This window comes from Panthera onca, chromosome D2, assembly GCF_046562875.1.
Source record: "Panthera onca isolate mPanOnc1 chromosome D2, mPanOnc1 haplotype 2, whole genome shotgun sequence".
Lineage (NCBI taxonomy): Eukaryota > Metazoa > Chordata > Mammalia > Carnivora > Felidae > Panthera > Panthera onca.
In genome coordinates, this window is record NC_138349.1 from 67,201,362 (window position 1) to 67,225,191 (window position 23,830).

The 23,830-nt window shown below is 37.0% G+C and overlaps 1 protein-coding gene across 4 annotated transcripts in view; it reads right to left on the reverse strand.

Annotated features, from left to right (window-relative positions):
* The window catches only part of BICC1 (BicC family RNA binding protein 1), a 285,454-nt gene that overhangs the window by 13,145 nt on the left and 248,479 nt on the right, over positions 1-23,830 (reverse strand). For 3 of the 4 annotated variants that reach the window (XM_078434259.2, XM_078434262.2, XM_078434261.2), the window contains exons 6-18: positions 22,263-22,316; positions 21,629-21,823; positions 21,161-21,412; positions 18,983-19,114; positions 16,392-16,578; positions 14,391-14,552; positions 13,593-13,789; positions 13,323-13,455; positions 12,639-12,795; positions 10,498-10,663; positions 7,830-7,869; positions 7,236-7,390; positions 1,346-1,502 (exon numbers count right to left, since the gene is read on the reverse strand). In XM_078434259.2, the coding sequence (XP_078290385.2) occupies positions 1,346-1,502; positions 7,236-7,390; positions 7,830-7,869; positions 10,498-10,663; positions 12,639-12,795; positions 13,323-13,455; positions 13,593-13,789; positions 14,391-14,552; positions 16,392-16,578; positions 18,983-19,114; positions 21,161-21,412; positions 21,629-21,823; positions 22,263-22,316 (1,987 nt within the window). The remainder of the gene's footprint in view (positions 1-1,345; positions 1,503-7,235; positions 7,391-7,829; positions 7,870-10,497; positions 10,664-12,638; positions 12,796-13,322; positions 13,456-13,592; positions 13,790-14,390; positions 14,553-16,391; positions 16,579-18,982; positions 19,115-21,160; positions 21,413-21,628; positions 21,824-22,262; positions 22,317-23,830) is intronic. The other variant, XM_078434260.2, reaches the window with a different exon arrangement.

Sequence of the window (23,830 nt, forward strand, 5' to 3'; positions counted from 1 at the left end):
TAACTATTTATAGTTTTTATAATCTCTTTTAAACTCCTTATGTTTTTAAAGCATCTCACAAAAGCCAAACACCTGTTTTTCCTTAATCATTCCTTTTTATTAATGAGTTCCCTATCTTAACTCTCATCCTGAACTGCAATGCAGCTAAATTGTACAGTCAATTTTAATTATCCAGTGTTAAGTGAAGGGAAAGGAGATAAAGACTGAAAAAGAAGCACAAAACGAATTTATATTGAGCCACAGAACAGAGATTATTTCCACCCCTAGATCTGCACCTGGCACCAGCCTGCCTCACAGCTCCATGCTCTTGTCAGTGGTGAGGTGCCCTGCCCACACAAGTTTCCTGGCTACTACTGATAATACACTTGGAATGTGTTTTTTTTTTAGAGCTGGCTGACACCATGACTGGCCTTTTCAAATTGGAGACTCTTGAAAAAATGGCCAACCTAATTGATGGCAACAACTGACTGTTGCCAAGTGTCCACTACACTCACTTAGATTGCCTTTCTTCAAGTATTCTTCAAATACTCCAAACTATGTTTCAGGATCCCAAATTCATCAAAAACCCTGAAAAAGGCCATTAGGGGAATATCTTGTGATTACTATTGTCAATTCTTGTCTGCTTACCTATTTATACAGCCCAGAAGTGTGAGAGCTGTTACAGACAAAACCAATAGATGCATGCTGAGTCTTCATCACATTTGTTCAAAGCCAGAACCTGTATGCTTTAAACTTTTTCTTCCTATTTATGCCAACCTGGCTACATATTGTCATTTTAAAAAATTAAAACTTGCTCTTCACCTTTAGTTGCTACCCACTGGGCAGACTTTATTTTCCAAGATGCTAATTTGATCTCATTTGGCTCAACTCCTTTACATCCCTGTCTTTTCCTTATCATCTGGATGTTTGTGGGAGCATGACTCATCCATACATTCACTCAACAAACATTTACTGAATGCCTATCTGTGTCAGAACTGCTAGATATTTGGGAAGAAATAACAAATAAGCCTCTGCCTAACAATGCTCGGCACACGGGCAGTTTGTAAGTTTTTACTGAATAGATAACTATGGTTCCTAGCTTGTAGAGCTCAAATTATCCACAGGTATAACAAGAATGAGTGTGACAAGTGCTAAGTGAAAGCACAGAAAAAAGGCAGTGGAAACAGAGAACTCCACCATCTGCTTCACCTGGAAAAATAAGGAAGGCTTCATAGAGAAGGTGGCATGTGATGCCAAATACTTGAAGGCATGGGGTTCAGAGTTTATATTTGAGCATCACCCTAAATCAAATGGACAAATTCCAGACTGATTACATCTAAAAGTATTGTGAAAAGTCAAAGCTCACTTGATTTGTTCTGTTTACGTTTGGGGCTGCCAATAGAAGCGGCAAATTCACTAGGACTTGTGGGTCCTATTCCATTTCGGTCTCTCCAGTTATCAGATTCACCTCCACTTCCCAAGTGTTCACGACTGTTGGACCTCGAGAGGGACACTGACGAACCCTGTAGACAATCAAAGCCAGATGAGGAAATATTTAATAAGGTAGGTATCCTGAGCTTTGAGGAGAAAAGAATGCACGTTACACCACCACCATTTACTTCTATTGTTCACCACTGCTGATTCTCAGGAAGAGGCCATGCCATCTGTCTATAGGCCTTCTATCCTCCAGCCACCAAGGACACCTGGTAATATACACAGTATTCATTCACTCCTCCTTCATTATGAGAGCCCCCAGCACAAAGACTGAGTCCTATTAGATTTGGAGCAATGGATACTGAGATTCCTCCCTATTATGGAGAACCACACAGTAAGTCTTCCATCTGGTAGAGCAGAGATTCTCTGCCTTGTGTCACCCAAAAAGGACACATGGGAGGCGGTGTGCCTAGGCCTAATGCTCTAACAAGTATACAGCTCCCAGGCTACTAGAGTCAGAGTGGAGAGAGGGTTGGCATTTCTTCCGTGTTACCCTCATCCAAACAATTATATGGTCTTTCTAATAAATTACAAATACCTGGAAATATTTCTAATTCCCCCAAATAAAAATTTAAAAGATCTCAAAGTTTGAACTGATTTGCATTTATTTATTCATTTAGTTAACCAAAGGCAATCTACTTTGTACTATATCTAGAGTTTTGAATTCAGGATTCCCCGGTTTTCAAAGTATCCTGTTTGTTAGATAAATTAAATTCTAATTAGTATATGTGCTGCCAAAGTGAGCACTGTTTGTTGGGGAATTCTAAGAGGATCTTTCACAATTCCATAAATTCACTTCGTTCAATCTCAGAGCAGCGTGACCACAACTGGCCATGCCCTCCTTTTTTTTTTCTTCATCTCTGGCCATGCCCCCCTTTAACACCCTTTTCTTCAAACACTCCCCATGTGTTCTGCCCACTCCCTGTAGCCTTGCAGGATCCTCCTCCACTTTACCACTCCAAATATCACATTATCCTGGGGCTGGCCCTAACATGCCTTCTTGTCTCTCTCTACACTTGCTCATTAAATAATCTCAACCTCTTTCAGAGCTTAATGACAACCATGACTTTCAACGTTTTACTTCCAGATTTGACTTTTCTGTTGAAATTTATAATTGTGGAATTGCCTTGTAGGCATTTTAAACTTGGAATGCTTGAAATTTAATTGTTGATGACCCATTCCCACCAGCTAAACCCACACACACTCCTGCCCCAGAATTCCTGCATCTCACCCAGTTGCTCAAGCCGAACTTCTGAGTCATCTTCATTCCTCCTTCCCCACACCACAAACAATTCATCAGCAAATTCTATAATCTCTTAACATACCCCAAATCTACCTTCTTCTTGCCATCTCCACAACTGTAGCCAATAGCCAGCCTCCTTATGAACATTTTATTCTATTCTTGCCTCCCACCCCAATATCCATTATCCAGAAAGCAACTAGGCTGATTTTTTAAAAGCAAATTAGAACAAATGATACCTTCTGTGTAAAGTCTTATAATGCTTTTCCAGTACTTTGTCACGGGCTAAGATGCTCCCTAGCTGATCCTCTGCCTCTCTGTCTTCCCTTCCCACTGCCCTTCCCACCCAACTTCTGCTCCATGAACTTACCAGCTGGTTCTGACTTCAGGATGATTATGCCAGGATGATCAAAGCCTATTACTGTTTCCCTAGATCTTCACAAAGCTGACCCTTTCCTGTCATCTAAGTCTTAGCTTGAATGCCATCTGCTCATTAAGGCCTGCTATGACTACCCACTCTAAAGCAGGCTCTGTTGCTTATTTATCAGGGACTTTTATTACCTAATGGCTTCTTGTTTGTTTTGTATCTCTCTGTACCTAACAAACAGAAAGTTCTATCCATGAAACCAAGAACCTGTATTTAAGCACTGTATCCCTCAAATTGTGTCTGGAACACAGAAAATGCTCCATAAATATTTGCGGAATTACTGAATCTAGAGATACCTACCTTTTTATACATCTATAAAGAATTCTAATTCCCTTTGCTATGGGATGCCCTTTGTTGACTTTTGGGAAGGGGCAGAGGGAAGGAAAGCTCCTGAGACCAAAGAATGGTGTTTTCAGTTAAAACTATCTTTAACATCATACTTCAACCAAAATGAATCCAATGTAGCAAGGGAAATAAGAACATGCTCAAAACTGGCAATTACCAGAACGTCAATGAGATCATTATTATAGTATTTATATGTATATTTAAAATTCTACATCTAAACTCTTTGAGTATTAAAAAAAAACCACTCATCTAAGATCTAAGCTGACTTAACGCACACAGCTATATCAGATCTGGCTAAACATGGTGATTTTAAAACCATTAAGTAAAACGTTCTCTTGTGATACCTACTAGTTCATGATCTACTCACTAATCCAAAGTGTCACAAAGCACAGCTCATCTCCATTCTTGGATTTGTAAGACTGAAAATAATCAGACAACTTCATTACTCTTAGTGGTGGAGAAATTAAAAATCATCTTTGATTCTCAAGGCATGTTTTTATTGGCTTTAGAGAACATGTAGCAGAGATGAGTGGCAAATAGAAAAGGAAAATCCCAGAGCTTTTGTAGATCTGTTGATGTTACAGAGATAATGCAGGTCAAAGCAGCCTTTTGTTCCACCTTTCATGTCTCAGTATATGACCAAGTGAATTGGGTCATATTTTTGAGTAGTGGAAAAAAAAAATGCCTCAAGCTGCCTGCTTCTTATCTAAAGGAGCTCTTTGGAACAGGCTCATTTCTCAAAGCTGCCCTCAAACTGCAAACAACTGCTTAAGTCTAGCTTCTCAGAAATCTGAATAAGAAGCTCAGAGCATCAACTTCTTGCCTCAAGCAAGCTTCCTAGGGCAGGAAATTCCATGAGCCTTGATCCCTGGCCCATACCCATCAGAACCTACTGGCTAAACAAACATGCTTCTCCTCATAGATCAGCATTCTATTTGTCTATTTGGGTTTGTTTTGTTTTCTTTAGAATGTTAAAAAAAAGTGTTTCATGTCATCTTCTAATTTCAAAATATTAGTGCTATGTATAAGCAGAGAGGTGGTCAATCCTTCAATAAAAATTTTTAAGTTCTCTCTACTTTTCTTCTCTGTCCCACCCTGTCTCCATGTCCTAACCCAAAGAAGCAATCCTCACTGCTCAGTTTTTAATCCTTCTGAGCTATAGCAGAATAAAGGGAAAGGCATGCATGTGCAGATAGCAACTGCTGCATAATATCAGATCATGCTATCGTAAAGGACTCTCTCATCCCCTTTCAATGGATTTGGGATGAATGAAGAAAAGTTCGAGTCCTACACAACAGGGAAAATATAGAATGCTATTACCGAAGAAATCTTGGTTATATCTTTTCATCAGCATTGTTGAAGGGGCTATAAACAAAAACAGGTTATAAGGTGAAAGCCCATGCACTAATCTAGGTGTTCACACCCTCTCCCCCACCTTCCAGTGTGAATAGGTTGCTAGATATTAACTAGGAAGGTGGAACAGACTAGCCCAAGATAGCCAAAAGAAAAAGCTACAGGAGCCACTGTACTCAGCCACTGAGTCAGGACCCTGGCACATCCCTGACCACAGAAGGTGGTCTATCCATCCTTTGACAAGTGCTGGAGCAGAAGAGTCTTTTAAGTTCTGAAATAATTTCTGCATTGTCCTCCTAGTGTTACATCTCTGTAAAGCAGTGTTTCCAGAAGGGTGTCTGCATCAGAATTGTACTAGACTTTTCCTGAAAATGTAGATTCTTGGTTTTTGCTCCCCATCTAATGAATGAGATCCTGGAGAAAGTATCTTCATTTTTATCAAGCTCTCTAAAGAGAATCTTATGTCTGTTAAAGTATGGCCACATGGTTCTAGATCATTTACTTATCACCTTTGCTATGTACCCTCTTGGGTTAAACCATTAGGAAGAGAAGTATAAAGGAAATTTTGTAAAATAAATTCAAGTCTTTTCTGTGACACCTACTGCCATGATCTCATGTAAAACACTTAACTGATCAGGGCCCTTCTTTCCTCACTGGGAGCTTGTAGGGACTGAATAAACTTGAGGATGAAAATGCACCTTATTAACTACAAACAAATTATGTGATTTACGATAATTGTTACTAGCACATTATGTGTTCATATAATACTCCAAGGCATTCCTTTGGAAATAAAAAGCATATCTAGCTGGACATAATCTCAACTTTCAGCAGGTGGTTGGTCTTCTTCAGGGTAAAGTTCTCCAATTTGAAAGAATAGTACCTGTCAAATATTACTGAGAACTTACCACACACTGTGCTACATACTGGAGGGTTTCTTCCAGGTCATCTTCAAATTAACTCAAATTAGAAAACAAGTACAGAGGAGAGAAGTCACTCATCAAAGCTGAACATCTTATTAGTGGTGGTTGTCACATCCCACAGCCCCTTCACTTGACAACTACATTATTAGAATGGTCATCATTTCAAACTAACAGAGTGTTGGTCTTTAAGCATACATCTGAATTAGCATTTCTTGAGTAAAATATTTTATCTCTGAAACTAGAGAAATACGATCAACCACTTAACACTTCACTCTGCCAAAGGCACGCGTGAGAATTGGCCATAGGTGTATCAACTGAAAGCCTAAGAATTAGCACAGCAGTTTTAAGGTCTCTACCAACAAAAGGAAATGTTAATTTTCTGTCAGAACTATAATGGCAGAGAGTGGAGTATGCCTCGTAGAACCTCGAAATTTTTCATAATGGTTCCTGTGTTCTAGCTGCTGACAGTAACTTCAATCTTTATATACAGCCTGCCAGGTTGCTACTAGATAGAAGTCTGACAATGAAATTCACATGAGACTGTTCTTTTTAGTATTTTCTTTTACACTAAAAAACAATGAAAAAATTGCATATTTCCTTTTGCCATTCTTCAACAGTCTAATTTATTACAAAGAAAATTGGTGCAGAAAAAAGGTCAATCTACAATGGCTAATGATTTTGAAACCCTTAACCAGTAATTGTTTTGCAGCCTACAGTGTTCTGGCTGAACACTGTGATTCTTGAATTAATCATTTTTATCCACGTTTGGGTTTGCAATCTATCCCCAGTATTGTGTATGCATGTGTGTACTCTAATTCCACCCTGGCTCACAAAAGGCTTACAGCCAAAATCTGATACTGTCAGATTGAAAAGGCCTTGCTTAGCAAGTCACGTGGAGCCTGGCTGAGAAGTATGGAATGCTGGATCCTTTCCCCATGTGGCAAGGATGCCAGCTTCCCAGTCTCACCCTGAGCAGTGCAGCCAACATCTGGGAAACATAAAATTTTGGAGCTCTTGTTTATGATACTTCCTGCTGTGTTCCTGGCACATCTGAACATGCTGAATATTTAACTCATATCTGAAAACTTATTTTTGTTGAATATTTGCTTTTTCCCCCTTTGGTGCCTGCTAGTGATACTCTTAAATAAAGGGATTCTTTATATATTTTTATGGAATAGTACATCTGTCCTTTGCTTAATCTCAGCCCTGCTCTATCATTTATGACACTTTCTCCCCCTAACAAAAACACATTTATCCAAATTTACATCTCTGTAACAGCTTATCAACAACTTTTAAAGAAGGTATATAAAGATAGTAACATACTACGTTGAATCAATTTGATAGCAACATGTTCACAGGAATAGAAATTAGAACAAATCACCATTAACGACTTCTCTTTATGTAAATAAAGAATGGTACCTCTCTTGTTTGCTGAAAGAACAGACAGGAAGAATGGGTAGGGCACAACTGTACAAACCTCGAAAGTGGTTGTCATTGTGGGCTTATAGGACACATGGTTGGCCCTTCTCAGCTCCTTTATAGTTTCAGCTGGCATGGATTTAGAAAACCCAAGGCCACTCCAGGTATTTGTGGGTGTTCTGACCTCCGTCACCACTGGTTTCTTTAACATAGCTTTGGGAAACAGAACATAAAACAAATGTTTGGTATTTTCAATGTTTTTCTTAAATAAAATATTGATGAATGTTGTTTCTTTGATAAAATGTAAAGAAATTATCACTGAAAATTATTTCTTAACATAAAATACCTTAAAACAGCTTCATAAAACACTCAATACCAAGTAAACTGAAAAATGCTACATTATTTCTTAATTGATCTCATGCTATTCTAATCAACAAAATACATTCAACCTCAACAAAATGTGTACAACTTGAACCTAAACATTCTATATTTCTTTTTATGAAGGTACAATTGCTCAATTCAACATGAATACTAGAAAGCCTTTTATGGCTCTACTAAAAACATATATATTATATATATATATTAATATTATTATATATAATTATATATTATGTTAATATATATTAATATAGATCATTAATATAGCACAAACCTTTAGTTGCTAATAGTTTCTTTTGTTCATAGTCAAATGCCTGAAAATAAAACAGAAAATATCTTTATTGCCAGTCTATCCAAATGTCATGCCAACACTCCATAATTACGAACAAAGGTTTTGACTATAGTCCATGAATCCGCCTGGGACACATGCTAAGCTTTGCACCACAATGTGAATCCAGTGCAAGTCTGATACATTTCAACATGTTTTCAAACTAATTAATTAGAATAAATTAACTACTTCTGACATGACAGTGATAGATTTAGAAATTTTCCTTCAAAAGAAAAAAATATCCTACTTACTGTATTTAATGCACTAGGGCCAATATATGCTAAAGTATAGTGAATAACCTAAAAGTATTAGAGCTAAGTTTCAAAACACGCATCTCCCAAATGCTTTCTGGTTATCTACTGGCCTCTTTGTTTCTGTACATCCTCTCCTCATTTAAGTAAAGGATGGCATGAAATGGGATGATGTTAAGACAACTTAAGAAATTATTTGGCCTAATTGGCATAGTCTTTGCTTTTGAAGTGGGATAAATGACTAATGTCTAGCTTTGATCTGTAATGACATTAAGCAATACAATAAAATTAAACCTAGTTACTTTTTATTGTACAGGACTAGGAGGTCATCATTCATTCTTTCCATTCATATTGAATAAATGAGTATTCAGTCAGTCATGTCTAGTAGGGACCAAGGCAGGGCATTTTGAAGAAATTAGTCCAGACATAGCTACATCTCAAATGCTACTTCAGTGTTCTCAGCTCTCCAATTTAGGGGATAGCTAAGACTTAAGAATGTCTCAAAGGCCTACCAGGAGGGCCAAGAACCAACTAGGGAGAGTTCTTTTGACCCTTCCTCCAGGAGGACTATACCATCATATATAGGGTGCCCATGTATGTTGCAGTCTGAAACAGGATACTTCTGAGAGTGAAATGTGCTACACATAAAAATTAGGCCAGAATTATAAAAGTCAATGGGCTCATCCAGACAAACCAGGATGTGTGATTAACTCCAAGAACATGACAGTAAATCAGGAGAGCCAGGTTTTTAGATAACACAGGTCGATAATGTTTTTGAAATTCTAGGTCTAAAATGGCCTTGGGAATTAAAATCAACTTGTAATGATTAATGTCTATCGGTAAGGTGTGGGGAGATCTTAAATTCACTTGTTCAGTAAATATTTATTGAGTGTCTTCTGGTTAAAGAGACTGTGCCGCTCTTTGTGGAAGAATATAACAATGCATCAAAAATTGTCTAGACCCTCAAAACGTATAATCTTAGTGGGGATGGGTAAAAGAAACAACTAAAATTAGGAAGTGAGAAAAGTGTGAAGAGAGAGCTGGAGATACAGCATTCCAAGAATGGTCAGGAGACAGAGATCATTTTTAGCTGCAGGAATCATCAGTTAAGTCTTCAATCTCTCCCTCTGTCAATGCTTGGTGACTATTATCATTCAGTTTTTAGTGACTTTAAAAGTTAGCTCTTCATTAATGACATAAATAAATCTATTTAAGTTGAAACTCTATCACCAAGAACATTCTTATCCATCCCCAAAGAAAGGAACATGAAAATGATTCACTGTAGATGTAAACCTGACAGAAAAGAAGCACCAGATGGACAAAAATTAGAAAAAGGGATAATATAGGGGATTAGAAATTGCTTATATAAGAAAATTTTAATTTGTGAACTAAAATAAATCCACCAGAGAAAATGTAAATGTTTTATAAAAACATTTATCTAAAAACTCATAAAAATGTTCAAATGTGAAGGATTAAAAAAACAAACAGGCCTGAACTGTAGCTTTCACTAACATCATAAAAGTATAATTTAGTTCCATGAGTTAATTTCTTTGACATACCTGTGATAGCTTGTTTTTAGGATTCTGTGAAAAGTTATGCCCTTCTTTGGGAGGTTCGGGGAGGGTTGTGGATAACACATCTTTTACTATGAAGTAGGAAAGTCTACCTAGCAATTCTGATACTGAAATAGGATGTTTATACGAATCTCTGAAAGCACAAAGTACAAAATCTTTACCTTTCATATTGTAGTTTACACGGAAATCAAATTTTCAAATTTCATGATCAATAGTCCACTCTGAATAACTAGCCTAATACTTTAAAAATGGATAGAAAGAATATCCCTGCTTAGGAAATAATCATAAAATTCTCTCAACTAACATAGTCATCAATAATATTTAGCATTTACTTTCAAAAACCTAAAGCTTCAGATTAGTTATTTTTATAACTATCTAAATGACACTAAATTTATCATCTCCATTAAATAGATAGAAGAATATTATATTTACCCAAGACTAAGTCATGAGGCAGTAATACTTAAAAATAACAGCTTTCACATGTATGTAAACTTTTTTAAGTGGCCGATAAGTGATGTCATTTGTGTAAGATACAGTGATGTAAAACATTTTATGTCAATTTTAATATTGTATTTTAAAGAATTCTTCTTGGTTAAGCTAACTCCTGCTTTTCATTTTTAACATTTATGGCATACCAATTCTTAACTACTGTGTATACATTTAAATTTAATTTTGACTACAATGCAGAAGGAACCCCTAATTCTGCTCTACTGTTAACCATTCACTGAATTTCCCATTCCCTAACCCAACCTCCTACATTTGGAAGACTCTCTCATTTTTTACCATTACCTGCATGTTGACATATGATGGCCTTGGGGCCAGGCAAGTCCTTTCAGAGTTCTGCTGGGCAGCTGCAGCCCTCTCAGCAGCACGCTCACTTCCAGGAGCCTTTTTGTCAGCCAAAGGGCTTTCTGCAGCACTTAGTTCAGGATCTGAGAGCAGTCTGTCAGTACTGCTGTGAAACAGTTTGGAATTTAACACTCCATATTTATATACAAATGTACTGAACATCCCCTATGTGCCACATTTACTATACATCTATACCACTGTCAGCTATTTATATGTATTATTTCATTTAGTCCTCACAATCCCTCTCTGAGGTAAGTAGTAGACAGATAAGGGAAGTACCTTACCCAAGGTCATACCTCTGATAAATGGTAAAGCTGAAATTTGAACCCAAGCATATGACTCTAGAGCTGCAGTTGAAATGATTTCATGATACACTTTGATAAACATTGTATGTATGACATATTCTATATGGTACATATGGAATAGACACACAGACAAGATTTCTAATTTGCACATATCAAGAAGATAGCAATGAGTCATGCATGCGCAGTCTAAAAAGAGTCAATCTGAAGGCATGTAGATGATCCAATTTGTGTATGTGAAATGCATATGATATTGCTAACAAATCTAATAAGATACAGATAGCAGATAAATAAGTATTTCCAACACCTGTTCAGGGTGCATGGATGAACATAACGGCTCCGTAAAATAGGAAAAATGATCTGAATTACAAGATTGGTAATGCCCTATACAAATGCACCTCAAGTTCAAATCTAATTCCAGGTTAAGCTTAAGTAAAGGAGAAATAAGAAACAGTATTATTAGTCAAAGAGCTGATCTGTTCATTCATTCTTTCTTTTATCACTCACTATTATATCATGCCAGGGGATTCAGAAGAATTCTTAACAGGCTATTGGAACAGAAAAGGAGGAGCAATGAACTCTGTTTGCTGACAAAAGTTCACAAAGGCTTCACATAGGACGTCAGAACTGGAATTTAAAGGGCATCTGCAGGTTTACCAGCATGAAGGACAGGAGAAAAGCACAAGCAAAGGAAAGGAAGGAGGTAATGTGGACAGCTGGTGCATTTAAAGCCAGAGTGTAATAAGATGAGACTTGTGTGTTCAAAAAACTGCTGGAAGGAAATAAAGGACTGACTGAGCTGCTGAGAGGGTGGAGGCAGGGAGACTGTTCTGGAGGTTGCAGCTTAATTCAAATGAGAGGTAAGTTCAGAACATACTTAATGATGAAAGGAAAAGGCATTCCCTTCAAATGCTTCAATACAGGGAAAAAAGCAAATTTACCTCTCTAACCTATGCTGAATAATGTTCACTGTGGCTCTTAGTACCATGTGAAGAAAAACACAGATAAAGCAGATTTGGACAAAATGGGAACAACAGTAATTAACTGACAAAAGGGTTTATAAAAGCAAAAAAAAAATTTGGTAAGAAAAAGAGGAAATAAAAATATAAAGGCTATATTTAAGATATTCTCCTCTGTAAGGATATACAAGAAAACTAGTAAGACAGTAGAGGAAATTGGGTGGATGGAGATGGATGGGAGCAAAACCTTTAAACACAGAAGCTTTCCACTGTATTTTTGAAGTATGAATAGATTGTCTATTTGAAGAAAATAAAGTAAATGGGAAAAGAAAATAGAGTAAGGATAACACGTCTGTAACTGTGCTATGGTAAGGAGAGTTACAGTTAATACATTGTACTCACTGTGGTTTATAATAAATAAAATCATGAAACTGTCAAATATTTATTATCAAAATTAGCAATTAACTACCTTGAAATAAGGAAGCCAGAGTTTAAGTTAAAGACTCAAAGCAAAATAGAAAATTCACAGCAGGAAAAGTTCTAACAGAAAAATCAGACAGTAAATATTGCCCTGCTAAAGTTTCAGAACAATAGGGATGGGTTTAGAAGACCCAGATATAAACCTAGCCAGTTATAGAGAAGACATGAGTGAAAATTACCAGATGCTATTCCTTAATACAATTTTTAAAAGGAAAAAGAAAAGTATAAAGAAAAATAAAAAACACTCTTGAAGAAGATCAAATCCACTTGATTAAAACAAACTCAGCCCATTACATTTTATTTCAAAGGATCAAGGGATTTTAAAGATTAAAATACATACTGTAAGTGTGAGTTTTTCGTGCCCTGTAATAGTTCTACTGTCTGCCTTTTGGCACAGGAAACTTTGGAGGGACCCATCATCTGTTTCAGGTCACCCGCATTCCCAGAATGGGAAGGACTTCGAGGCATGCCTACTTCAACAAAAGCATCGTTACAACCTGCAGAAGGGAGAAAGTGAAAGTGTCAGCTTATCGTCAACGACCACTTATGACAGAAACAAATCAGAACCCAACTCTAGGAAGACCCAGGCATACCAGCTTTCAACTGCAAAGAAGGCAGCTTAAATTCAAGCTGTCTCAAATTTCACCCAAGATGAAATATGAAGAGAGACCCTCATAATTTTTAAAAGATTATTAGGGGTGAAAGGGTTATAAAAAAAAGAAATAACTCTACTTGGAAAAAAATCATGTGTGTACATTTAGTAAATTGACGCCTTCCTCTTACATAATTACACTTCAGTTTAGGAAGTTCCAATGTAATGGGAAGTGATTTCTTTCTGTGGGAAGTGTTTTTCAGTTTATCTTTTCCATGTTCTTTGGAATTTTATTCAAGATGTCTTTCTGCATCCTTGAGGCAAGATGAGTCATAACTGGTTAGCAAAACCAACTTGAAATCACTGCAGAGACTTTTTACAACCCCCTTTATCCAAGTAACAGACCAGGCTGAAGTTCAGAAGGGAAGATACCTTCTGCAGGGTTTGATTTGGGAGATGCCTGCTCAGGTCCAGTTGTTTGTCTAGATGGATCACTGTGATTCCCACTCAGTACTTTTTCTCCAAGTGATGAGGTGGATATTGCACCATATTTTATATTTGGAGACTAAAATAATAATAGAAAATAACATACAGATATGGTCACAATTCTAAAATTCATTGCAGGTGAAAGTGTAAACATATTACCAGTGGCTTATCTCTTAGAAACAGCATAGATCACACTACTCTAGCAAAGGACATTACCTGTGCATGTCCATTTAAAGAAGCAGAGATTTTTTTTCCTTCTGTCTGCATACTGTTGATATGGACATCAACAGGAGTCAAGCCAGGAGGGGGAGATGGAGCTGTGTGCCCATAGGTGGGCACTCCAGACAACAAAATATTGGTTAATGTGGCTTGGGCAGTAGATGGAATCATAAGATGTGGTATAGCAGAAAAACCTGTAACAACATTTCATGAAGACAGATATTAGACCGGAAAAAACTCAGATTCAACAAACATTACTTTATTATTTTCAGAAAAACAAAAATACCCCTCATTTTTTTGCTATAAATTCAGAAGAGAATTCAATTTTGATACCTCCTCTGTAAAAAGGTTTAACATTACTATAAAAACACAAAATAATGTTAAAATGGAACAAGACTTTAGAGAAAATTTAATCTAAGCTCTTCATAGTACTGATGAGGAAACAAGCTAGATTTAGCATGTCCATATGACTACCAAGCACATCTGTCCGAATGGAACCTACATTTGTTAATTACCAGGTCAGTGACCTTCTGGTGTCTTTGCCACTGCTTCCTGCTCATCGCACTCTTCTTCCTGATCTGCTTGTCAGGTCTGAAGACTGTATTTCACTTTTATGAAAAACCCACTGCTTGTCATGCTTCATTTTAACTAATTTACACATTGGGGAATTTGTGTTTACCTGCAGTGTGCTTTGAACCATAATTTTTCTCTAAGGAAACAGAGCCATTAGTGAATTTTACTTAAAAACTGATACCTAAGAATGCATGCCTTTGACTGTATTTGAATTATACTCACCTGTGGCACTTGAAGTGTTAGCAAGTGGGGGTGCCCATAATGTGGGACTCGGGGTGCCAGAACTTGGACTTTGCAAAGGACTGACTGAGCTATTAAGAGCGTTCAAGAGTGAGTTTGGGGTTGTTGATGTGTTTAGAGATAAGGTGGTAGGCCCCAAAAGACCTGCAATAAATGAATGTAAAGTCAATATGCAAAAATTCAAGATTTGAAAATACAGATGGCACCAATATTGCCAGTTGGAATGCACAGATATAATCTGATATTTTCTAAATATAAAGAACAGGTTACCTTCTTTCAAACATCCACGTGAAATATTGCATGATACAACTCCGACACAGAACTCAGACTATCCACAAACATATGCTGGTCAGAAAATGGGAGATAGGTGTGTGCAAACCAGGGAAACGATCAGGGTCCCTGAGCACTGCCAGCTGCTCTGCATTCATCTCAACTAGCCAGGATGAACCAAATTCTGTTCAAGTGGAAGCTCATTTTTATTTCTCTGCATAACTCACTGTTTTCGGTTTCCAAACTAACTCTTTTCAAACCACCTGCAATTAGCAGAGAACAGGGGAATGTTCTCCTGCAGCAGAATAACTTCATTTGGCCCATTTGTGGACAGGCCGAGCCACTTGGAACAGTTTTCATTCATGTGTCAAAACAACCTCTCTGGTACTCCATCTCAATGTGTATGAAACTTTCCTCAGAAACGATTTTTTGTTTCTTGCTTGTTTAAAGGATTTAATGTTTGATTTAAGTAATGAAAATTTCCCTTCAGGCATTTAAAATATATTCTAAAGTAAAATATGAAATTGTATACAATTTTCCAGGAATATTTAAAGTATTAAGTATTACAGGATAGGTACAGACATGAAAACATTTAAAAACCTGAGTAACTGAATCTTTGCTCACTTTTTTCTCTCTAGTGTAGGAACAACTTGGTTCCGGCTAAATTCTCTCACCTGCCACTTCCTGATTCACATGCATATGTTATTATGACTGTCCAGGTCTCCAGTGGAACGGACAACTTTGGGAGATTAGAGGCCAAAGGAAAAAGAGTCTGTCTTTACTGTAATGATGCCTAGACAGGGGTACTTGGAATCTTAATTATATTATAACCATATTATAATTTTAAAAGCATGAAATAACCATTAGGAAAAAAGTTTACAGAATGCTGAGAGTATTTTTTCTGTCTCAGATCAACACTGAGTGAGGCAGAATGATTTTCTAGGGTTATTACATTCACTTTTTATATTAAGGCTACTGAAAAATGTGCAAGAAAGTAGTGAACTAGCATAACTGCAACATGGCAATGAACTTTAGCCTGTCAGATGGAAATCCATAAATGAGGCAGTACATATCGTCACAACCATGAAACGCCTCACCTCACTTTCGCAAAGAACTAAGGCACTGAGGGGTGATGCTCTTTCATCTTCTATTTTTCTTTTTCATCTTCTTCACCTTAGATATAAATACAAGTCCATTTGCCCCTCTTGGTGGCCTCAGGCTAGATTTCCTTTGCATCTGGATGAGGCAGTTCTGACCTCTGTGACTGGGGGTTCTGCTCACTTTCACTTCCCCCTCTCCCTACCCCTCATACAGATCTGCAATTACTTTTTGAAAAGCACACTGGATAATCTTTACCTCTAGGGATGGATGGCAATATTGCAAATGCAAGAGAGAACAAACACATAAATTATAGTTAGCCTGCTCACTTCACTCTCAATGGCATTCTTAATTTAAAAGAACAAACACAGCCACTGAAAATAAAACAGACCTCAATTATTTATGCCGAAATAAAAAGAATCTGAGTAACAAAAATCTATATTCTAACAAAAAAACCCAAAATGGATTGATGTGAGTTTTGTTGCTTTTTCACTTGATCTTAGAGCCTGATGAGAGAAAAAGCCTTTAAAATGTAGCCCCAAAAGGTAGAAAGAAAGGGAACTGGCTAAGCAATCCCCCAGTGACTGAGAAGCGCTATAATAATAAATTTTATACCTAGTCCAGTGAGTCCAAGGCCTGCTGAAGCTAAGATGTCCAGGCTGGGACATGCCAGGCCGGCAGGGCACGATGCTGGGGATGGACTGGTTGCTATGGTAACCCCACTGCTTTCAAGTCCGAGGAGACATTTCCTTGCTTCATACATATTTAAGGCATTTCGCTCAACACTTTTCACAATCACAGACTATGAAAACACATAATGGGAAAGAAAAAGGTGATATGCAAGTAGTCTACAATGTATTGGGAGGTGGGTGAGAAACGAATATGGTAAAAAGGATTCCAGTCAGGGAATCAATGCTGTTTTAAAATCAATTAAAAATTCTAACTGCTTATTTCTTATGTTTATTCCTTTTGGTAAAACCATAAAATGTTAGTGACATTTTATTGGGTATGTCCTGTGTGCCAGGCACTGTGATTGAAACTGCACATACATCCTAATGCCTGGCAGACACCTTCTGGGTGGGAATGAATATTCATATTTAGTGAGGATAAGGGACCTATCCACAGGCACAGCCTAGCTGGAGGGGCAGCGAGAAGACTGGACCTCAGGTCGTTCGCATCTACAGCCCATTCTCTTTATGTCCACTTGCCTTTTTTTACATTAAGGCTTTCTGCCCTTTATCTCATCTTTACAAAACAAATCAAACTAGTCACTACATACAGACTGCATAATAACAGTCACTTACATTTGACATTTATAGCCTACTAGTTAACTAATAGACTTTAAGGTACCACTATTCCTCACTGATGACATATCTATGGCAAAGCTTATGGTAAAATAAATTTCTAAACAATATATTTTTTCTCAATGGACTCATCTAGAAAATTGGAACTGTGAACTCAAGTGGGAGAGCCTAAATGGGCAATAAAGAAAATTTGTGACTGAGAAAGCAGTTAATGCAGTAGTCAGCTTCAGGGCCAGCTAGGAAGAATTAAATAGCCCTGGGATGCTACAAGGCTTTAGAATTCTCACAATCTATTTTCCCCTGATCTGTGCTCATTTCTTACTAAGCTCCAGGAGTTTCTTGTGTGTTTGACCCTCTTTATATGCACAAAATCTCTTCTGTCTTTAGCTTTTAGTCCTGGTATCTACAGTGACTTCAGTCAACTCAAATTAGTCAAGCATGAAGCTTCAAGATACATAAAATTAATGTCCTGTTCTCTAACTCTAAACTCATTATATTAGGCTCACTTAGAATCGGTCCTATCTTTTCCTTTAAAGTTTACTTTTGAAGAAGGCATGATTGTTTCTCTTTAGACACTGAACGCCATGTTATTTTACATATATACAAAATTGTCCATGATACATATTATACATACACCATGATACACATAACAAGATTAACAAAAATTAAAAAATGGAAAGCATAACTGTTACGTGTTTTAACTACTAGAATAAAAATTTTCATAAATGATTTCATTAGTACATGTTAAAAGAAGCAACCTGCTTCTTGTCTTCTGACATCTGGTACAAAGGTCTCTTCAGGGTGTATAACTAGGCATAAATACTGGGGGGTCGAGGCTATCAATATTTTCAGTGTGATCTGACAGTCGCTATTGTTCCTCAAAGTGGCTGTGCCAATTTACCAAACATTAATGTAGGAACATTCCTCTTCCCTCACATTCTCACTAGCATTTAACATCATCAGGTTTATCCTATTAAATTTTGACTATACATGTAATTATTGAAATTCTGCAAGATCTTAGAGGAGAAGTTCCAAGAAGGCTGAACTGGGAATACTTCGTTATTTACTTTTGATCACTTTATTTTCTTAAAGAGAATGGGCACCTATTCTTTATTTTTTTAATATATGAAATTTATTGTCAAATTGGTTTCCATACAACACCCAGTGCTCATCCCAAAAGGTGCCCTCCTCAATACCCATCACCCACCCTCCCCTCCCTCCCACCCCCCATCAACCCTCAGTTTGTTCTCAGTTTTTAAGAGTCTCTTATGCTTTGGCTCTCTCCCACTCTAACCTCTTTTTTTTTTTTTTCCCTTCCCCTCCCCCATGGGTTTCTGTTAAGTTTCTCAGGATCCACATAAGAGTGAAACCATATGGTATCTGTCTTTCTCTGTATGGCTTATTTCAGTTAGCATCACACTCTCCAGTTCCATCCACGTTGCTACAAAAGGTCATATTTCATTCTTTCTCATTGGGCACCTATTCTTTAAATCTCCAGGTCCAGCAGAGTGGCTCACAGAGTACGTAAGCTAAATATTTTTGAATTGCACTGGATATGTACACATACACATGCACACTTAACACAATGTTTAGCCTTAACTCTCTGATAACTTAACAAAGCTGAAAGTTACCAGACTGCAAATTAATAAAAACATATTTTCTCTTCTCATATATTTGTAAAAAATAATGGTCATTCAATATGGACTCCAAAACCAACCCATATTTAAATAAAATGATGATCAATAATGAATGGTACAAATTTATGTATTTAAATAACTAAGTATAATATATAATGATATATATATTATATGGAATATTTAATTCCGTGTATATGCAAATAACATTTATATGAAAACAGAACTAGCTGGAACGTGGTGCTCTGGGTCTGGACTCTGAACCCACCTTGCTTGGCTGTTTCGGCTTTGGTTTAATGCTGATGAAGACATCAAGCTGTTCCATCAGCTGGGCAGTGAACTGTGGGTCCACTTCAATTTCTTCCTTCATATCAAACATCAACACAAGAGGAAGACAACCCTAAGAAATGTCACAAAAGAGAGTGTCAGAGGTAAAAACATTACTCATTTAAACATCTGATAACTTAACGTGCCTACAAATAATGCAATATTCTATGGGCTTAAAGAATAAACCCAAGTATTAAAGCTAAATTACATACTTTAACAAAGCTTAGAAAACTGGTGTGGAAATAATACTGAGGGCACAAACTATTTTTTAAAAGACAACATTGTACATGTCTGAAGTTTTCTGTTATTGGCTCTGAATTTTTTTACTCACTTTCCACCTTGGAAAACTCTTCCATTCTCTGACTTCAGTTTTGTTACAGATGCCAGAAATTAGATTCTCATCTACATCAAGAGTATGAATCTTGTGCTTTTGCTCAAAGACTTACAGTAGTGATTTTTTATCGCCTTCTGAATGAAATCTAAACATGTATCAGTAGATATGTCCACAATCTGGCCCTTTGCTTGTGCAATCACAGGTCTGTATGTCTATACATCTGTCCCTTCCCCAGGTTAGACCGGCCTCTTGACCACTGTTCAAACAGATACTGTACTTTGGTCTCAACTCACCAAAAGGCTTCTTCACCAACCAAAGTCCTACCTCTCTTCTGCTGCAGCTCCAACCTTATCTCCTTCTTGAGGTAAACTGCTACTACTGTTCCTTCTTTTAGGCTTCTCACTTTTTAGCACTGCACAGGTTAGCACTTGTTTCTTTCTCTGATGCTTTCTTCCTGGCCCCGAATCTACTACGTTTAGGAACCACATCCCATACTTTTACTGAGTCACAGGATGCTCAGTACTAGCCTGCCCAGTACTAGCTGGGTTCTGTATATAAGTATCAGGAGAAATAACAGCCAAATACACTGGAATTAAAGTGAAATTACTGTGCTTCATTTTCCTTGTGGATAAAAGTGATTTTTGGATTTAAAATATAGATTAAAAGCCTTTTAATTTACTCCTCTCTTCCTCACTTCTTTCAATATTGTACAATAATATATCTCATTGCACACTTGTATTTTTGGCAGGTTCGGTCAAAGCATGAATATGAACTCCTAACTGCATAGAATGACTGAAAAAGTTCACTAAAAATAATACTTCAAGAACTTAAAAATCAGAAAAAAAGAAAATTATGAAAAGTAATCATAATAATCTTTGGATACAAATATGCTACCTAACTAGTGATATTTTAAAAGTAGTCTGGTAAACTAAGCTTGGCTAAAAAAAATCATTCACAACAAAATAATTATGTATGCTTAATGATTGTAACAAGTTCTTATCTGTCAGAGGAATGGAATCAACAATAAAAATTTGGATTTTCTGAAAGTTTCTCAAAAACAAATTCTGTGAGTTAACAATAGCAAAGATCACATCCGAAGGTTACTGATTCAAATGTCATTACAGATCAAGTTCTTGAACAGAATAAAATGGTGTTTTTAATAAGAATATTTATGAGTCCACATTGTGTCAATCCACTTTGTTACTATGTATCAACCTACACACTGTGTTTTTAAATGAATATAGGAAGGACAGAAACAGCAAATTTTAAATCGGAACCAGTATCAAATTATATAATTGCTATTTTCTTCAATGCGTTAAGACTCAAATTCAAGGTTTAAATTCCATTTTTTAAATTGTATCAGAGATTTTTGAAATTTTCAAGTGTTTCAGGCCACTAAAATTTATGTCTTTGAGGGTAAAAAGTTATTTTTACTTTTCTGTTTAAACAGACTTTTTTTGTCAAATGCAAACTAATACTACATGTCAGATGAAAATAATCACCTCCTACAAAATACAGCCCATTATTTCACTGTATCCTCTTTTGTGTTTAAAGTTAAAAAAAATACAGCAAATAAATTACTCACTTATGCAATGAAATTAAGCTTGTGAGGTACTACGTACTTTACTCTTATTTTATTTCCTTTTACCAAGAAACTTCCTTATCTGACAGGCTTCCAAATGTTTTCATAAATACCAGTAGTATGGTATGTGCGCCAACATATACTGTACTCAAAGAAGTAAACGAAGTAAAATAAAATAGTAACACTAATATCAATAAACCTACCATGAGATATTGCCTTGCAAGACAGACAGACTCAATGGTGCCCTGGAGGTAGACGGTGGATTTCTTTTGTGGGTTACTGGGGTCAGGAAAGTGGATCTGAGCACCTGTTCTTTGCATGATATGTTTGATGTTGCTTCCATTTCGACCCATCATAAAGAGATGATGTTGAGCTGCAATATCTAGTTGTGTGCTCACAGGAATAGCTGATGCCAAGCTCCCAGCGAGATGTTCCAACAGCATGGCGGTTCCTTCCTAGGAGAAAAGGGTGGGAAATAATCCTATAAAATGTCCATATACAAGGAAAGATTCTAGTGTACTTCTAATTGCTACAGAGAAATTCAAAGAATTCTATAACCCATAATGCAATACAAGGAAAAATTCTAGAAAACAGATTAGTCTAAAATCCTCTGAAAATAAAATTGCATAATTTGTACACTTACAATGTTCATAATTATCTCAATTACTTACCTTCACAGCGCTGGTGTTATTCTGAGACCCTCGTACTATTACAGTAGCACCATACATTCGGGAACGCTGTTTAAATGACACTGAAATGTTGTATGTTTGTGATATGTGCTGAATCGAGGGGGAGTTAGGATCAGGAACTGGCTGAAGAATCCCAGCGATTGGTAACTCAAACATCAGCACCAAAGGAAGCAGCTCCTAAATGAAAGTATTAGAGCCCGAGGCAGACAGTTGAGTGACTGCATGCTTAGAGATATGCATAACTTGTTCTTTTTTTTCTGAGGATGGAATTCTAAAACATAAATTGCTTTTATTACAGATATAAGCTTGAGCAAACTAGGTAGTTTCTCGAATAAAAAGAGTCTGTGAAACCAAAGAGTTTGTAACCTAAACTGCCTGTGGTATTCTTCCTCGGGCCTCTTTCTGACCATCTCAAAATCATCAGAGAAACGGAGTCAGGTACAAAATGGAACATCACTAAGAAACATCTTCAACACATTAAAACAACTTCTGTCACTATTTCCTACCTATTGAACATATGATTTGGTTATAAATTGATACACTAAGATATTTTTATTGCCTTATGATGCAAACACTGCTGATACTGATTTACAGTATTAAAGTAATAAATAGTTACCCGAATTCTAACTCGGGCAGATTCTACTCCTGCTGGTTGTCCTGCTATAGATACCTGCAAAAATAAGAAAATACAGATTTATTTTGAGCCCACATCTGCATTTCCAGCTATCTACACCCTTGCCACTCAAAGTGTCATCCAGGAAAAACAGCACTGCCATTATCTAGGAGCTTGTTAAAAATGAAGGGTCTCAAGCACCAACCCAGACCTGCTTAATCACAATTTGCATTTTAACAAGCTCCTCAGCTGATTTGTGTCAACTGATTTACATCAACCCCCAGACTTATGTAAGCCTCACAGCCCCCATAATGCCATCCTGCTCCCCTTCTCATTTCTCATTTACTGCATTTTCTACCTTTTGTTTAAACTCTGCATACTGTATATCAACTCTGTACAATATATCAATATACAATGATATTGCTGCAGTAGTTACTCAAAATATTGAACCACTTCATGCTAATTGGTTAAAAAAAACTATTGCTTCAACACCACCTCCAGCTCTCTCCTGGGATCCCCTGAACTTTCCCACAATCCATCAAGTAAAAAATTAATCTTGGGGGCGCCTGGGTGGCTCAGTCAGTTAAGCGTTCAACTTCAGCTCAGGTCATATCTCACTATCTCATGGCTCATGAGTTCAAGCCCCACATCAGGCTTTGTGCTGACAGCTGAGAGCCCGGAACCTGCTTCGGAATCTGTGTCTCCCTCTCTCTCTGCCCTCCTCCGTTTGCACTCTCTCTCTCTCAAAAATAAACATTAAAAAAAATTAAAAAAAAAAAACAAAAAAAGAATTAATCTTGGCATGAGAGTAAGGGTGTAGGGCTCCAGGACACTGCTCCTAATGGACCATGCCCCGTGCCATACCAATTGTCAAATGTTTTGAATACTGCCCTTGCTTTCTATCTATCTTCCTTATGTGTGTGTCACCATCACCATTAGTCCTCATAGAGAAAAGACTACCCTATTCATCTTTGAGGCTGACAGTTTCTAGTATTGTGATTAGAGAGAAAACTTCCAAATAACACAAATAATACTATCTGTTCTTCAAGTACTGAAAGTGCTTTGTATGGATAGGTAAGTTTCATTTGTTTTCAAATACAAGAACTAGAAAAAACGTGTATGAACTAAAGAGAAACATAATTCCACCAACGTGAGGAAGTTGGGCACTCGTGCGTGGCCTCTGAGCAGGTGATCTGGTGTACCCTGGAGAACCACGGGTATGATGCTACCAACAGAATCCCCACACTGAACAGGTTCTTGGACCAGGCAAGACTGTAGGTCCTTTCCTAATGTAATGCTCCCTGGGCCTTTCCTTAGGGACTTCGTTTTATATTGCTATCACATTTATGTTGCTCCCCTCTCTTCTACCAACCAGTTAGAGATAAGCACTTTATGGCCTACCTATAATTCATCTCTTTAAAAAAGTAGAGCACCTTCAACCTCCTGGGAAAGAGTCATACATTCTTATTTATTTTTATTTTTTAGTATAGTTGACACACAATGTTACATTAGTTTCAGGTGTACAACATCAGTGATTTGACAAGCTTATACATTATGCTATGCTCACCATA